The following is an 18,692-nucleotide window of genomic DNA, read 5'->3' as shown; positions in this document are numbered from 1 at the left end:
AAGCTTATGCTCAAATAAACTGGTTAGTCTCTAAGATGCCACAAGTACTCCTTTTCTTTTTGTGAATACAGACTAACACGGCTGTTACTCTGAAACCTGTCAAAAATTGACAGGATGACTCAGAAGCAAGCACAGTATCTGAGACTATTTTAAATTCATTTATAAAAAATAACTAGGGTTCACATTGATTGTGTCCTTTTAAGTATCTTCTGCCACTTTTTCTTTACTCACCATCCGTTCCCCACCACCACACCTTAGCTAATCAGCCACTGCAAAGCTTTACAAAGAGATCAAAGAGAAGCAGCACGTACATTTATTTGAAAACAAGGAGGAGTCCGGTAGCACCTTAAGGACTAACAGATTTCTCTGAAGGCACTTATATGTGCTGCTAAAGGGGGAGAAGGCAACAGGAGTAAGTGGAAGAAAGTGGGAAGGGAGGAAAGGCTTAAGGAGAATTTTAAAAATGTCACCCATATGCACAGCAGTGAATTTGACACAGTTACAGAGTGTGTTGATATAGTAGCGAAGTTCTGGATGTAACGTTTAAAAAAAAAGTCTACTTGGTTTTCAGCTTCCCAAGCTTGCAACTGTAACCACAAAGGGGGCTTGATTTTAAAATCAGAACTCTGCATTTCTCAATTTCTGCAGGTACAATAGCAGGCATTTACATGTCTAGTTAGCTGACTGCACCTTCAAGTCAAGCAAAAGTTTAAACTGTGGGCCAGATTAGGCCCGTTCATAATAACTGGTCCACAGCCTGTTGTCCAACATCATAACAAAACTATATTACTTGGAAAACATTATTTAAAGGATTATAAAGAAATGGTTTAAGTACAACATTTCAGGATTTGTTCAGCCAACATGAGTACTGGGTAACTTGCATTACACAATATGCACTCATAAGACCGTTGAGCATACACCCTGGAATACTGTGTTATTGCTTACATTATACTTATATAGATGGAAATTCTTGATAGATCATGGTTGAAATATTAAGATTACGCTATAAAAGGGAGTAATACTGTAACTTGTACACATTGTTAAAGGACTTCTGTCCCTATGGAGAAAACATTTATTATTTGATAAAGATTGGCAACCTTTTGAGACTGCTAAAAATAAAAGTACACATTAAACACTATTATAATTGAAAAGTTATTTTAAACTTCCACTACATAAATATGGGTCTAGCTAGTGGGTCATAATACTTGGGTCTCTTTAAAAATACTGACTGTGTAATGTGCCTATATCTGGGTCAAACACGGTGAATAATTATATATAAAAATATACATAAGCATGGCCTTGTGTACAACCATAATATCTACTAGACATCGTTATATGTTGATCAAGTTGTCTCTAACAAAGAACAGCAATTTAAAGAATAGAATGTAAAAGCCAATCTCAAATCTAGTGCGCTTTCCAAACTTATCACCTAAAAAATAATTGGCATTTTCACTAAATGCTTGTAAAGTCAAACATGTTGAATGTGAACATTTAGTAAGTCTAAACACATCAATAGAACAAACATGGAAACAGAAAATGTGTTAAATATCTTTCAGAAATTAACCCTGTAGGGTTCTGTTTCTCCCCTGATGTACAATAAATCAGTTACCAAAGGCTACTAAGAATTTAAAGTTAGAAGGCTCAATTCAATGCCCACTGAAATCACTGGGAAGAGCCCTATTTACTTAGCTAGGCTTTGGACCCAGACCTAAGAAAGCTTTGCGAACAGCCAATATGACAATCAGTAGTAGTGCTTAATCATGCAGATAGTCACCTCTAAATAATTTATCTAGAAGTCTACTCAAGGTTGAAACACTGCATGTATAAAATGATTACTCTGAACGCAACGTAAAAATCTAAAGATGACTTAGTGCACACTCAATACATATTGTTACTTTACATACTGAGAAACAAACTGGGGAAACAGGATCTAAATGAAATTACAATAAGGGGGTATAATACTTGATGAAAGACAGTACTCGAAGAGCAGTTATCAGTGGTTTGCTGTAAAACTAGGGGGGGTTGTATCTAGTGAGGTTCTGCAGGGGTCTATCCTGGGTCAGTACTATTCAATATTTTCATTAATGACTTAAATAATAGAGTGTGTGCTCATGAAATCTGCAGATAACACCAAGATGAGAAGGGTTGCAAGTACTTTGAAGAACAGGATTAGAATTCAAAACAACCTCCACAAATTAGAGAATTGGTCTGAAATCAACAAGAGGAAATTCCACAAAGACATGCGAAATACTATACTTGGGAAGGGAAAAATCAAATGGACAACTAAAAAAATGGGGAAAACCTGCTAAGCACTAGACCTATTGAAGAAGATCATGGGTTATAGTGGATCACAAATTGAATAGGATTCAGCAATGTAATATAGTTGCAAAAAAAGCTAATATTCTGGAATGCATTAACAGGAGTGTCATATGCAAGATACAGAAGGTAACTGTCCCCACTGGTGAGGCCTCAGCTCGAGCAGTGTGTCCAGTTTTGGGCACCACACTTTAGAAAAGATGTGAACATATTAGAGAGAGTCCAGATGACAGCAATAAAAAAATTGTAAAAGGTTTAGAAAACATAACCTATAAAGAAGGGTTAAAAAAATTGGGAATGTTTAGTCTTGAGAAAAGAAGATTAAAAGGAGATTGATAATAGTCTTAAAATATGGTAAGGACTGTTATAGAGAGAATGGCGATCAATTATTTTCCATGCCCACCGAAGATGAAAGCTTTATCTGCAGCAAGTGAGATTTATGGTAGATATTAGGAGAAAATTTCCGATAGTTAAACATTGGAACATGGAATCCCCTTCACTGAAGGTTTTTAAGAACAGGCTGGACAAATACCTTTCGGGGCTAGTCTAGGTATACTTGGTCCTGCCTCAGTTCAGAGGGCTGGACTATATGACCGCTTGAGGTCCCTTCCATCCCTATATTTTTATGATTTTAAATATCCACTCTCAAAATGCATCTGCAAAACAAAAAAAAAGTTTGCCCTTTTTTGTTCCTTTATGATAGGTAAAGATTAACTCAAAGATCTCGCTCCACCAAAAAAAAGTATTTGAGAGATCAGGCTCTGAAACACCACTTTTTCCTGGAGAACCTGAAGAGTGACATCACAGATGGAGGTTGAAATCCAACATGTAACTATCAGCCCCATCTGAAGGGGAGTTGGTTCCAAACCAGGGAAACTTATGTCAGGTTTCTAGCTTCAGCTATGAGGTGACATTCCAGGTCCTTTACACTGACAAAGTCCTCCAGGAAGAAGAGATAAATCAGGATCCTATATCTTTAATTATATGCCAAAAAAAAAAAGTAAAAGAATGTTAAGGTTGTAAAATCAAGCACTCAGAAGCAAGTATATGCCACAGAATAAAGGCTGCCCAGGCAATCTTAATTCTACCCTCTCATATGTATACATGGTGATACAGTCTTTAATTACATGGCCACATACTAACTGGTTGGATGCATCATGGAATTTTTGGCTTCCCTCAGAAGTGTCAATAACTTACTACTGCCAAATGAAGACATTACCAAACAGACCAATAACATAATTCAATCTGACAAACTATCTATTCCTTAAATTCTAAAATTTAAGAAATATAAAGTTGACAAAATATCACTTTATTAGCTTATATTTTTACTTAATTCAAAAGTATACAAATACAGCTCATCATTACAACTTGAGGGTATTAAAAACAACAGTAGGCACAATGCTCTAGAACAGTAATAATATCAATAAAAAAGAGAAAGACTGAGCAAAGTATTACTGTAAAAAAAAATGCAACGACCAAGCTTTGGACCACTCAAACCCTAGAGGTGCCCATTAATTTATTTAACTATCTATAGACAGTCAAATGGTTTTCCTGTGCCACAGAAAAGTAAATTAAACAAACTATTAATATTTACAAAGACACCAACAGCTTCAAAACAAGTGGATCTGACCAATCCAAAAAAGCTAGTGGAATTAGAAGGGTGAGATTCATGTAACTGAGAGGACAAAAGGATGCTAAGACACATTTAGCCATCTGCCACTAATAATCATTTTACTACTACATTAAATTTGTACACACTGACCTTCCTGATCAGTTGTTTTGTCTGAAGGGGACTGGCAACAGTAACTACATATAGTCATGCTGCTAATTAACCTTCACCTGTTTGTTTAGCACATCAGAAATAACACTGCTCAGCAATGCAATGAGAGCAGGTCAATGAAATGTGCATTTGACTAGGCAAGAAAAAGTTGAACAGAAGAAATTCAAGAGACAGACACAATTCCCTTCACGGAACGCTGAGATTTTTTTTTCCCCCCAACAAAAATGTCAAAAACTTAAAAATACTTACCACTACGTTTGGTGGTTTAATCACTTCAAGAGCCTTAGCGAGAGCAGAGGACATAGCAGTCAGCTGATTTCTAATTTGCTCAGAAGGCATACTTTGCAGCTGAGGGCCAAGCGGTGCATCTTCCCGAGTTGAATAATTTAAATCTGATCCGAAGCTCAGCGTTCGAGAAGTATGATCAAGGCGAACCTTTACAAAATACATTGAAAAAAGATTCAGAAGATCAGAATTAGGGCACCACTGAATATTTAAAATGAGACATCAATTTGAAATATAGTCAGTTTCAAAAAGTGAGTTAAAAGTAGTGACCAGTATCTGAAGCCAGCTTCCTCATTGTGGTTTAAAAAAAATCTTTTTTTTTTCTTTTTTAATTATTACATTTAAATAATGTCTCTCTCTTCATTGTTGTGCCAGTGACCCATAGCTGGGCAAATGACAATACACAGGAAACCTTAAAATTGACTACACACAAAGTACTATAAAATATACAAAAACTGAAAATATAATTACTTCTTTCAGCTATAGTAACTTAGGTGGTACTCGTAACAGGTAAATACAATTCTACTGCCATAAATAACCACTGCATTGCCGCAACTGTGGTTTTAAGCTGATTGTGCCTCCGAGGCCAGGTCAACACACACAAAGATGCACCAATTTAACTGGTCATGTGATTTTAAACTTATTGAGTTAATGTGGCGCAAATGCATGTGATCCTTCTTAAACAGGTTTAAATTTGGCTTAAACTTACAGATGCAAGGTGAAACAATGCAATCAATTTTAAAACAGAAGTTTGTCCACAAAGGCGTTTGCACAAGTTTAACTAAATTTGTTTTAAATCAAGTTAAGTTAAAAAATGGTGCAACTTCAGCATGTAGACAAGCTCTAAGCGTAAGTTACTTTTTAAAAAAACAACTGCCCTAGACATTGGAAATGATGTTTGAAGAATTAAGGAACAAAACTGTTGCTACATCTGGCCTATATTCAACAGAACAAAATGGCTTGTAAAAAAGCTCATCCCCGTAAAAAAGTGACTCTACAAAGTCTGAATAAAGATAAGTACAGAAGCATGGCTATAAGACAGAGTCATTCAATGATTCAATATAAGGAACACTGCATGAGGTGAAAACCAACTACATGAATAGTTCTTGCTACTGTCCCTTCATTACAGACAGATAACTTGCCCTACTTCATTCCACTTAAACTTGGCAGTAGACACCTAGAGTGAAAGCCTGATCCCAATGTAGCCACGAGAAGCTTTGCCAGTGACTTCAATGAGGCCTTCAATTGCAAGTGTTTTATTTTAGGTACTAACTAGACTCAATGTCTTCCCTAAATCAAATGAACAGATGTGAAGTGCTCTGAAATAAGAACAGTTTGTTTCTTCATGATCATATGCAAAAATATGGTAGTGCAGGCTACAGCTCAGGTTAATGTTTATTAGTAAGTATATACTTGACTTCCACTGGCAATACATCTGTTATCTACAGCAGAAGTTAAAATGTCTCATGCTATTTGCTGCTTTATATCATACCTACAGGTGGACAAAGTGTGTACCAAGTATAGCTTTTTGGAAGTGGTCCTAAGTGATTACTGTGGAGCGTTACCAAAGTTTCCAGTACTTTTTGTTAGACTTTTGGTGAAGGACTTTCTGTATTAGACAATCTGTTTTTGCTGATCCCTTGGACAGTCACTTAAACAAGTTTCGCTGAAATTTATTTATTGTATTTACATACTGAATTCCTCTTCACTACTGCAAGTGGGCTACACAACTTAAGAACATAAAAACAGCAACAAATTAATGTATCAAAAAGAGATCACATCCTCAATTTGCTCCTTCCCTGTTCATCAGCATCAACTCTCTATTATCTGGGTTGAGTGTCAACCTGCTACTTTTTACCTGATCCCTGAGCTTGACCAGGTATCAGGAAGCTATAAATACACACACACGCACTTTTACAGTAGTCTTTTTATGGCACTTACTTGCAAGTCACAATGTCTGGCTGCATCGACAATAGCACGCTCTAATTGGAAAGCATCAACAAAAGGAACCAAGGTAGTTAAACGAGAAAAGTCGATGGTCTGATAAATCTGCGCAACCTGCATAATATATGAATATTCAGTTTTCTTCCCATTAAAAATCAGGTTAACAGAAGCTAAAACTATCGCACATGCTGTAAAGTTAGCCTGATTAATTGACAGTTGGGCAACAGGTTAACGAAGATGTGTTTAATTATTATTCATATTTTACCAACACTTCAACATTTTCTTCCAACATTTTATTTAATCTTAATCTAGGATCAAGTGACTTTCCTGACTAGAAAAGGAGTACTTGTGGCACCTTAGAGACTAACCAATTTATTTGAACATAAGCTTTCGTGAGCTACAGATCACTTCATCAGATGCATACAGTATGCATCCGATGAAGTGAGCTGTAGCTCACGAAAGCTTATGCTCAAATAAACTGGTTAGTCTCTAAGGTGCCACAAGTACTCCTTTTCTTTTTGCGAATACAGACTAACACGGCTGTTACTCTGAAACCCTTCCTGACTAGGTTCTTTGTCTGAAGGAGACTGGCAGCAGTAACTATATACAGCAACGCTGCTAATTAACCTTCAGCTGTTGTCTGGCACATCAGAAATAACACTGCTCACCACTGAAATGGGTTCAGGTCAATGAAATGTGCATTTGACAAAATAAGCTTTTTTCAAATTAACTACAAGGAAACAAAGGATTGAACAGATATAAGGCAAGACTGAAAAGCTAAATAAAGGAACAAATAAGTCTAGATAAAATCCTACACCAGTGTATACAGCTATTATTTAAAATAGTTAGCAGCTAGAGTTGTGTTTAACAAAGCAGTATAACACAGGAAGGATGGGTTATATGGATGGGGAAAAAAAGACCGTCTCAAAGTCATAGTAAGAGCATTACATTCAATGGCAAATTTTTACTTAGGCCATGAAATAAAATGTTACGTTTTGGGCTTCAGAATCTTCCAAAAGATTCTCAAACTCAGTCATCTCTGTGCACATTCAATTACTTTTATTTATTTTTATATATAAAATCATACCTGCTGCAGAAGACGAAGGATGGTGTTGTTTTGCAGATGTGGGACATACAGCTGCAATTCAGGTTCCTTTTCAACTTGATCTCTCACCCAGTTTAGAACCTGTCACAATGACCAGAAAGTTACAATATCTATTTCATCTGAGAGCCCCAAAATACTCTTCAAATTTCAACTTAAACAAACTTTCCAAAATAACGCCACTTTAGAATTCATGAAGCAAAGCATTGCCTAATTATAAATTTATTACTGATGCAAATCTTTTGATAAACACACTACTGTTTTTTTACACAATGGAGATCTAGATTTTGTTGGAATGTGACTGACAGCACTGGCCATATTAACCACATTGTGAATTTACCTTCACTATTTAGTACATTAAATATTCCTGTTCTTACAGACACACAGGCAATATAATGTACTTCACCAGTTGTGGAATTTAGAAAAATTCAGTGGACCAAATTTACAGTGCTTACTTTACTCTCACTGTGGCTTAAAAGTAAATGCAGATGGCTTTTGCAGTTTTTCCCTATCCCATACAACCATTTCAGTAGCTTTCCAGAAGAGGGTGAGACTAAGACTGTGTCAACCAACAAAAGCTTAGCTCAACTGCCTCCCCAATATCACCTTCACCAGCCCAGAGAACAAGAATTTCAAGGTTGCTCCCAAAACTATATCTTCTTGTACGAGCACTTTAAGTGGTGCCAACGGATATGGCAGGTCAAAAATGCTTTTGAAAAGAATGTTATATGCTATTTATATAGCAACATACACAGCAGTGTATAACGTAAACACAACAATAATGAAAATGGGCCAAATGAAGTCCCTGACCCAAAAAACTGACAATCCAACCTCACTAACTGCTAATATCATCTGCCCAGACTCATGTGTCTCTATATATTCCTACAGGACTTACCTTGGTTACACGATCACATAGCTTTAGTGGGTGGAAATCTACTTCAAGCCAATTGTACAGTTCCTTTACCTCCGGAACAACATGCTGCACTACATTAAACCTCACCTAGAGTCAACATAATGGAAGAAAAAAATACTTGCTTAAGATAACAATAATTACACTCTGCAACTTTGTAACTAAGAAATTAAACAAAGCCAATGAAATGCTTAATTCATTATGCTTTAATTAAAACCATTTTGATCAAAAATATGATAATTTATTTAAATTGAGCACAGAATTTATGGAATGTCGTTTTCAGTTGCAAATGTCAGAACAGAGAAAAACAAAAAAATCTAGTCTATGAAAAGTATTTTGATTGGGTTAGCGTGCACAGCATGTTAGGCACTTCCCAGACACAAATGAAAACAGTCCCTGCATGAGTATATTCAGGAGTGGATCTGAACTAAAGATGCACATACTACAGCCTATTGGTAAATTCCCAAAGTTCTAAAATTAAAAGTGGCAAAAAAAATTGCTAGACACAAACAAAAATGCTTAAATTGTGAGAGGTAACAAGAAGTAACACTTTTTAATGCGTGTAACTGATTTCAAGGAAAGCTATTTTTTTCATGAAGACTTGGAAGGTATCACCAGAAGACAATTTATATCTCACTAACTTTCTCTCAAATCAAACAAGGGCAAGTTTTCCTAACTGCCTAGGCCAGGGATGGGCAAACTTTTTGGCCTGAGGACCACATCTGGGTATGGAAATTGTATGGCGGGCCATGAATGCTCACAAAATTGGGGGTTGGGGAGAGGGTGCGGGCTCTGGGGTGATGCTGCAAGCTGCGGGGGAGGCACCTGGGGTGGGAGCAACATGCGGAGCCCCCTGGATGCCCCTACACTTAGGAGCTGGAGGCAGGCATGCTGCTGCTCCCTGGCGGGAGTGCTCGAAGACTGGATTAAAACGTCAGGAGGGCCGGATGCGGCCCCCGAGCCGTAGTAAGTTCCTGGTCTCCACCCCCTCCAAAGCCATTGCAGGATCATTCACAGCAGGTTTCTGGTTTGCTTTTGTCACAAAACGGACAATATTTATCACTATATTGGAACATTAATTTTCACTGGATACAAAGACACAGAGTTAGGATTTTAGTCTATCCATGTTGTTTTTCAAATGGAGACAGAAATACAGACAAAGGAGAGGGACTACTTTAGCCTGACTTTCTAGCACATCAGAAGGAAGTGTATTACTGCACAGTTAAATTATGAACATCTTCACAGTTGTTCATGTTGAAGTCTTTTACTTTAATGGACTTTTTAAATTTACTGGAATATTTTGAATTGCAGCACCATATCTAACTATAACAGCTTTTGAGGGAAACTACAGATTAAATATAAAATCTTTCACTGAAACACAATTATTTACCATGTCATTAATAAGACTGATACGTGTAGGTGGGGCCTGGAGGCCCAGCAGCGTGGCCAGACGTCGCTGCTTTTCAACGATGATACCATCCATATCCAGAAGACGAGCAATATCAGTTCGCTCAGGAGTTATAGGAATTGACAGAGTAGCCAAAAGGACTCGGGTTGACATCCTGTTGTTAAAGTACAATCACAAAAGATGAATTATAAAATAGAAATCTTTGTGTGTGTGTTTTGTTGGGTTTTTTTGCACACACTTCAGTTGTAAAACAGAAGCATCCAATCAGTGTAAAAGCTCAGGGGTGAATGATTTATTCTTTCAATAACTACGCCATATCAAAATGCAAGCAACACCAGAAAACAAGATATCTTAGTATTTCAGTGTTCAGACTAATTCTGAGTGCTTCTTAATTTCTAGAGGGGATAACTTAGTTGATATCAGCCCTTTATTACGCAGCTTCCTTTAAAAAAAAAAATCCTCCTCTCCAAATAAAATAAAATAGAATAAAAAAAATTAAAGAATATCCAGTAAAGGGCTGGTAGCCAGAGCCATCTTAGTTCTGCTTCCAGTACAATCACAAAGCCCCCAAGCTATGGAATAGCTACTGACAGCTCCATAAGATTGATTAATTTGATGCGATAATTTAAAAAAAATTCAAAATAAGTCTAACTTGAATATGTTACTGTAGACGGTGATATTAAAAATTTGAAATATGTGCTGAATTCCCAGATAAGTACATTTAAGTGGAACGTAAACACCTTCCTTAAATTGTACCTTCCCACCATTTTTGAATTGACAAGGGTTTGTAGGTGAACGTTGCAGCTTTACAAACTCCAGAGATCAGCCATGGATAGTTAACTGCTGCTCACTGAATGCACCAGCATGCCTCAAAAGCCTTTTCAAGGTCACACTCAGCACCAATTCTATTGTATGCCTTAATAATGTACATTTACATAGTATCTTTCATTCAAAACTTTACTAACAATAATTAAGTCATGTGAAGTAAGTATTTCACCATTTCACAAATGGAGGCAAGACAGAGGTTTGGTGACTTGCTCAGGGTCTCAGTCTGTGGCCAATATGGTAATAACACACAGGAGGTCTCAATGCTCACCTTCATTACAAGATTTGTTGAATGTCCTTCTTGCCCTTATTATTGGGACATTCTTTACTTATCCCTTTAAGCAAAGCTGTTCAGTATCTGATGCCACCCTCTCAAATACACATTCCATCTGCTTCTTATGACAGGCTAAATTGAATTAATTTGTACGTAAGTGATTAAAACCAGAAGCTAAGTGAAAAGCATGTCTCCCCACCTCTGCATCTCCTCTTGTGTGAGATTCTTTCGCATTTCTCTTGACAGGTGGTACAGTCGGTGAAGTGTGGATGCATGGAAAAGAGCATTTCCTGATTTCCAGAAGACAGTGGAAACTTTGTGATAGTAATTTGCCATCAGCTGGGGTTTGGGTGGTTTCTTAGACAAGGAGAATAGCCCATGAATATCCTCCACTGCTTTGAAAGCTTCCTAAAATAATGAACAAAAGAATTACTTTCAGTATATTACTTGCAAGAAAATTAGAAAACTAAAAGCTAAAGCTTTTAGAAGCATGTTTAATATACAAAGCTTTATCATTTGAATATATATCTTTAGCTGTAATTTTCAACTTGATCAGTTACCCAGAAATAAATACATTCCTTTCTAACAAAGAAATGATTTACATATATTCCAAATAATTTAAAGCTATTTGCTAGAGCTGGGCAGCAAAGGGAATTCTGTTTCATGGAAAATTTTTGTTTCATTCCGATTTGGCACAAAGCGAGAAGATTTCCAAATTCTCTATAAAAGGGAATAAACACCAGATCTGGAGCAGTCTGCCTGGTGGGCTGCTTTGGAGCCACAGACTCTGGAAGCCCAAGGCTACAAAAGATCAGCGAGCCTGGACTCCCAGCGAGGCTCTCAGCTCTCTCTGTCAGCCCACCAGGTAGGATACAAAGGAGCCAGGTGGATGAGCTGACAAGAAATCAAGCACACAAAGTTGTCAGAAGTCTGCCTGGTTTCCATCAGAACTTCATCAAAATTGAAAGATCTTGGCAAAACATTTTGATTTTGACAAACTGGCAAATTCCAATGATAAAATGTCTCAGAATTTTTTTAACGAGCTCTATTTGCCCTTCTCTCCATCTCATCAATAGTGACCAGAACGGCCTTAGATTTATTATATTAGAAGCATGACAAATCTACACCTGATAAAGGAACATAATGGAAATAATATTTTTCAGATTAATGTAAAACAAATTAACAGAACTTGCATTAATAACTGTAATTTTGACTTTGGTATTTCTCTAGAGGAAAAAGACTGAGTAGAAATAACAAAATAAATTAGTATCTAAATCATGGATGGTCGCATTCCACAATTTTGCAACCTTGAAAATAGTTAGAGAATGGGGACCCCCATCACAGATTTAGGTCCCTGCTGACTGCCTCCAGAAAACCTGATCTCCCTCTTGAGAAAGCAAATTTTCAGAGATGAGGAGGGTCAACTAACTGATTTCCTCACCCATTCACCTATACTCCAAGCAGTCTCTGGCAACTACATCAATGCCCATAAAAATTCATTTTCCATTGCAAGTAGTGGCTTATCTTGAAGTCCTGCTTCTAGACAGCACCAGGATCATCAGATGTTTGATATTTAATACACATATAACTATAAATTCAACACATTAAAATTTCACTCTATATCTTTGCATCCCTGTATGTATTTTAGATCTTGGAGTACACACCATGAAATTCAAAATTTGATGCCGGTTTGGGACAGAGGGTCTATGGATCTTGGTGCAGTAAAGTATTGTGGGTCCTGTTAATAAGTATAAAGTTTAACACATACCTGCCACAATTCCATGCTAATAGCACTGTCCAGCTGTACAAGCCTTGTCTCCAAGTGCATAGACTGGCTCTCAGGATTACTGAGGTTAATTGCTGTACTTTGGTTATGGTGGCGTTGGATCTGCCCTAAATGCATCCTCAGGTTATCGCAGAGTTTACGGAACTCAGCCTTACGAGTGTACTGCAAGCAGAACTTAAAAGCTGTGAAATTGAATGATGTTCATGTTAGAAATATTAACTATTAAATGTTAACTATTAAATAACTACAAAATTAGCTATAGCTTCAAAACTGCATGATATGAAAATCAAGTTGCCTAAAGATTCTTGATTTGGAAAAGTCCACTGAAAGCCTCTCAAGAGACAAACCAGAGACTATGCTGGATAATACTATCTTGAGTGTTTTTGCAGAATTACTCAATTACAAACCTGACAAGATCACTTTATTAGACTGTTTTTAAAATGTTTCACAGGAAACACGGTTTCTTGCTTTTATGTTGTACCAGCCTTTCACAAAGTGTCCAGATTAATTCTGAATAAAACTGTCCGGGTGGTAGACTCTAAAAGTTTTTGGTTCTGTGAAAAGCAGGAAGAGATTCTCATCAAGCCCTTACTGCTGAAATTCAGATTATTCCACTGTGGCAAGTTACTTCAACATTCACAAAAAGGAGGTAAATTCTAGTTTTTTACTTCACCCTCTTTTTAATTCTCTTTTTAAAATAAGAGTGCCTGCAGTGGGACACTTCTACTCTAACTTACTACAGATGAAATATCCCTTTCTCCCCCAGTGACAGACAGGAAAGCGATTCTGGATGAGAAAAATCACCATGGCAGGGAACACTGGATTCATGACAGGAAGACCCCTCCAAGAAACCCATCCACAATATGCACAACTTTGGGACACAGAAAAAAAAAATCTAGTAACTTTCAACAAAGATACAGATATCCATGTTGTTATGAAAATGGAGGAAGATAAATCTAGATTATTGCTTCCACAATCCCACTCAAAAAAACCCAGGAGATTCTTTATATGCCCACTTCTCTTCTTTCAAAGCTCAGATATTAAGGCCACCTTGACTTTCTCATCTTTCCTTCTCCGCAGCACAGCCCAAAACAGTTCATCCAGGTATTTCTGCATGAAGTCCAACAATTTGTGATTGAAAGAACAACTATTTCAGCTAGTCAGCTACTCCACCTAAAATTGGTTACGTCATATCTACTTGGGGGGGGGGTGGGGGGGGGACGACAACATTTGCCATAATGGATAACAAGAGGGAAATGTGCCTCCTACTTGTGATTGAGAAAATAGGTTAGAGGTTAATACAGGTACAACACTCCTAAACATTTTTAGTAGAGGAAACTCCTGGAAAAAATAAAAGTACCCTTGGAAGATCTGTTATAAGAAACTACTTGCATCAAATAAGGTATTAACTACAGATCCAGCCATCCTGGAGTCAAGGGGCCTCATGAATTTCTAAAATATTGCGTGAACACACAGAAGCCTGAGAGATTAATGTTTTCCACCAATAGCTTTATTCAAGCAAAAGTAACCTGTAATTTTTCAGCTGAGGGTGTGCACACACACATATTCCTAAATCACACTGTAATTTACAGTTCATGCTTGATTTTACCTTGCTGTGCAATATCATGGTAGAGGCGTTCCACCCTAGAATTGTTTCGAAGAAGGTCCAAACACTGTCTGTATGACTCCCATAGAAATTTAACCCAGGGAGTTAAAAGCAGCCGATCTGTGCGATCTTGAGTGTCTTCCCCACTTACAGCACTTAAGAGAACACTATAATTGAGAAAGTTACAGTTAGTCCCCACAATTCCCACCCTCATCACTCACTTACCTCTTTTTTATTAGGACCTACAAAACAGCCCAGTCAAACTTGAACGGCTAAGGTTTACTGTATATTTTTACACATTCCCAAGACTTTGGCTGTCATGAAGAATTTAAAAAGAAGTCACATGCTTGTCAGTGAAATTCAAAACTTGTTCCAGCTCAAGCTGCATCTTAATTAGATGGCTGATGGTACTGGGTGGCAGCCCTGAAAGGCCCAGGTTTCCTTGCTTCTGGTATTCCTCACAACACCAGAAAAAAAGACTGTTTTAGGAACACCTCATCTACAAAGTCTTTCCCTCTTCCACCAAGAGGGCAGTAGACTCCTCTACCAGATTCAGACATCTGGAATTTTGTGATCTGCTCTCCTACCCGCCCAGACTTCCTCCCCAACTCCCCTGCAATGCTACCGGAAGGACCAGCAACTGATTCAGATGCTTTCTTGTATTTATTGACATGTGACAAAACAGATCTGAAAACAGTTTAAGGTCATAGACACTGATTTCTATAACCTTCACAACAGACCGCGAGCCTTAAAGCGATATGCCTAAGCAATATGAAAGGATACATTTTCTAAAAGTCTAGAAGATATGCAGATAGTGACAGCTTCCATGTGTATTTGCTCAACATCCTACTTATTTTAAATGTTTGTTTTTCTACTTCTAACTAAATCCACCCTTTTCTTAAAGTCTGCAAGATATCAAGTTGTCTACAAATACAAAGTAAATTTACACTTTCAGGAATATCCCAACAAATTTTAAATTTGTGAATTTACATGCCTATGCACTAGACCAATAATTATTGATTTGCCTAGACCTGACCAACTACATATTCCATGGTTCTGAACAGGATGATGCTTGACTAAATAATCATTTTTGTTAAGGTTACGTTTGTCACAGGCTGTTCCCCACCACCCAGCCAACAGACAAATCCCTTCAATCACCAGGTAGTTTGTTTTCCTAAAGATGGTTTTAATTGACACTTCAAACACAAACACACCCCAGAAACATTCCTTCTTAAAATGGTGATTTTGGAGAACTGCCTAATTAGATTTAAAATGATGTCAAGGAGATAAGATTTGACACCATGGTCAAGCATTTTAATGTTTAGATGGCTTGAATTGGCTTCCAACAACTCCCAGACACTCACAGAACCATTTATATTATTAAATACATAATCTGCCTTAATAAAGTCACATCATAAAAAAATCTGGATATTAATTGAGCAAAATTTACCACATTTACTCTACAAGTCAGATGTCATTTATACAATAAAGACACTTTTTTTAATACTGATGGTTTAATTTTAAGATAAATAAGATAAGCCTCTTATCTCAAACCTAACCACAAATCCAAAACCAGGACCTGTAAGTTAAATAGAAAATCTATTTTTAAAATTTACAACTGGTAAGAGCTACATTAAGTCCTATCTAAAAAGACAGCAGAAGCATAGCCTTCAGCAGTAGTAGAAAGTATTTATATTATGATAGCACTCAGAGGCTTCATAGGGGATTAAGATACCCTTGTGCTAGGTGCTGTAAACACACCAGAGAGACAAACCGTTACAAGGGCTTACAATTGAAAAAAAGACCTCCTACCTCTCTGGAGTTTGAATATTATCCAAGTCTTCTATGTCTAGCACCATCTGCTGGGACTCTTCCTTGGCAGCTTCAGTTTTTTCTTCAGCTAGTTTCAAATAGGCTCGAACAACATCCTCCAAGGATTTGATGTTCACCTAGATCAAGAGCAGAACATCTGAAGTGGCTTTCTCCACACAGTGGGAAACAAATATTGTAAGCATATATTCTAATTAGGGTGGTAATATCTAAAGTAGGCTTATATAGAATAAGACCATAAATCTAAGATCAAGTTATTATTTATTACCTGGATTAAATTTATAATAGTGCCTAGATATACCGATCAGACCTGGAAACCTATTATATTGGGTGCTCTGCAATCTAGACTCCAACCCTGCAAGCCGTTCGGCAGACCTCAGCGACTTGCAGGACTGGGGCCCTGGATACAAAACAATTCTATGTTTTAGAAGTAATATATAAGTTTTAAATATACAACTCTAACGTACATCATGCTGCAGGTGGTAAAAAAAATGAACATTTCCCAATTCCTACCTGCTGGCAAATGTTCTTGTACTGATACAATCCTTCTTTTGCCAGGTGGCTCTTGCGGAGGTCCACGCAGAGCTCCAGATACTTCAGCATAATTGGCTCGTGGATTTTTTGCCATGTTCGATGTTTTTTGCTTTTCATAACATCATAAAGAACATCGAGGGCAGGTTGTTTCTTGCCAACCTCAAGAAATTCTGAAAATAAACTCTTCATTAGACCAATTACATATGCAAACCAAAAGTTCTTCCACTTAAGATACACATTTTCTATATTTCACACTGTAATTTAGAATTAATAATTGTAACAAAGTAAACCAGTGGTCACATTTTATTGGCTGATCTTATTTTACTGACCAGAGTGAAAATATCAGTTGATGTAATCATGTATACACTACAACACAGGCCTGGGCTCAAACTCAGGTTCAAACCCAAACCTGCCTTTTGTCCATACACAAATCTGCCTGACTCGGGCCAGTACGCCTTCAGGACCCAGGCCCTAAAGCCCAGCAGTGGGATGGGGTCAGTGCCGAAGTCCCACTGGGACTCAAGTCCAAACTATCATTTTGCAGTGTGGACACAAGTCAGGACAGGACCAGGTTCTCAGCATTGTGTCCTGAGAGTCTGCCCATGCTATCCCACAATCCTATGACCCAGTGATTCCTGGCATTTCTATCGCAAGTCTCGCAAATTGACCACAGGAAATTGACGCAACCCCCATGATTCAAGTATATTCTGTGTTTAATCCTTCCATTTTATTCTGACTGCTGAACTGAAAACAGATTGAATCACCTTCTGTGTTAGCTGTGGCCAGGAACAGGTAGTCCTTTGCCAAGCATGCTGGCACACCTGGTCACAGGACCATAGTCAGATTCTGGTACGTCTTTGGTGTGAGGTGAACAAGACAGCTGGCTCCAGTAAGAATAGCAGAAATGACCACATGTACCAAGAAATATCAGAAAAGCTGGCGTGCTGGGGATTCAATGGATAGCTGATCAATGCAGAGAGCAGATCCAGACTATCAGAAAGCCAGGGATGAGAACAGCACCTCTGGGAACCCATCCTGCCTCTTTTGTGAGGACTTTGACCAGGTGCTGGGAACTGCACCAAGCACTGAGCCAACCAATCAGCCAGGATGGTGACCTTCTGACCCCCTGAATCTACTACAGCAGTGTTACTCAAAGTGGTGGTCCGCGGACCGTTGCCGGTCTGCACACACATTGGGAAAAAAAAATGCCCCACACATCAGATAGCTTGAGCAGCACTGTATTACAGCACCAGAAGGAGGGCAGCAGCCACCGGATCACTATTACAAAGTGACTCAGGTGCTCATGCAAGTCCCTGTGGACACTTTGCCTCCAGAGCAGCTACAGCACATCCGGGGCCATGCTCACAGGAGCTGTTTGATGACTTCCCAGAGGAGCAGCCTGCCACAGAACCAGCAGCAGAAACAGAAAAGGCAGAAGCAGCCTGAGGCCTGGTAAGTTTCTGTATCCATGTCTGTTATTAATATACAAATGAGAGATTTCTGGTTCATGACTAAGGTTAAGATTTTGTCACAGGTATTTTTAGCAAAAAAGACACAGACAGGTCACAGGCAACAAACAAAAATTCATGGGAGCCTGTGACTTTTACTAAATATCCTAAGGGGAGGGAGGGGAACTAACAATGGGAGCCCAGCCAGTGGGAGCCCTGTTCATTTCCCTATGAATTTTGATCCAATCCCGGGTGCTGCAAACTTTTCCCATAGTATAAACACCAGAAGGGTAGTCACATTTCAGAGCAGGGTGATTTTTCTAGGCCCTCTTCTGCAGGTCACCAGCCCCTTCCACTCATAGATGTGTTGCTCACTCACTGCAAATTGAAAACCTCCTTAGCATAAATGTCTGGCTTGCCACCAGTAGTCTGGAACAGAATATACCTTTAATATTCAGAAATTTCCAGAATACTGAGTGCCTGAAAGGATTGTGAAACTACAGGCAGTAAACCGCAGCAAGTTTACTTCCATGGTTTATACCCTTGCCCCCAACCCCAAGCTGAAGTGGTCAGCAATTTTTAAAGATATATCATTTGTAAATTTCACCTTTCTGTTGTGCCTGAAGGCTTTACATATACTAGCT

The 18,692-nt window shown here is 38.1% G+C and overlaps 1 protein-coding gene and 2 non-coding genes across 3 annotated transcripts in view; all 3 read right to left on the bottom strand.

Annotated features, from left to right (window-relative positions):
• EIF3A (eukaryotic translation initiation factor 3 subunit A) overlaps window positions 1–18,692 on the bottom strand; it is a 49,538-nt gene that overhangs the window by 21,307 nt on the left and 9,539 nt on the right. Inside the window, exons 2-11 of the mRNA XM_077823043.1 lie at window positions 16,580–16,770; window positions 16,049–16,185; window positions 14,240–14,403; window positions 12,613–12,812; window positions 11,044–11,252; window positions 9,728–9,899; window positions 8,323–8,427; window positions 7,413–7,511; window positions 6,323–6,439; window positions 4,346–4,531 (exon numbers count right to left, since the gene is read on the bottom strand). Coding sequence (XP_077679169.1) covers window positions 4,346–4,531; window positions 6,323–6,439; window positions 7,413–7,511; window positions 8,323–8,427; window positions 9,728–9,899; window positions 11,044–11,252; window positions 12,613–12,812; window positions 14,240–14,403; window positions 16,049–16,185; window positions 16,580–16,770 — 1,580 coding nt within the window. The remainder of the gene's footprint in view (window positions 1–4,345; window positions 4,532–6,322; window positions 6,440–7,412; window positions 7,512–8,322; window positions 8,428–9,727; window positions 9,900–11,043; window positions 11,253–12,612; window positions 12,813–14,239; window positions 14,404–16,048; window positions 16,186–16,579; window positions 16,771–18,692) is intronic.
• Window positions 4,094–4,225, bottom strand: LOC144268514 (small nucleolar RNA SNORA19). The gene has a single exon (XR_013346773.1). It is a non-coding gene; the product is annotated as a small nucleolar RNA SNORA19 (small nucleolar RNA).
• LOC144268515 (small nucleolar RNA SNORA19) lies at window positions 6,897–7,027 on the bottom strand. The gene has a single exon (XR_013346774.1). It is a non-coding gene; the product is annotated as a small nucleolar RNA SNORA19 (small nucleolar RNA).

Source organism: Eretmochelys imbricata, chromosome 7 (genome assembly GCF_965152235.1).
Source record: "Eretmochelys imbricata isolate rEreImb1 chromosome 7, rEreImb1.hap1, whole genome shotgun sequence".
NCBI classification, from domain to species: domain Eukaryota; kingdom Metazoa; phylum Chordata; order Testudines; family Cheloniidae; genus Eretmochelys; species Eretmochelys imbricata.
The sequence above is the reverse complement of the archived record's forward strand: the minus strand, read 5'-3'. Positions and strand labels throughout refer to the sequence as shown.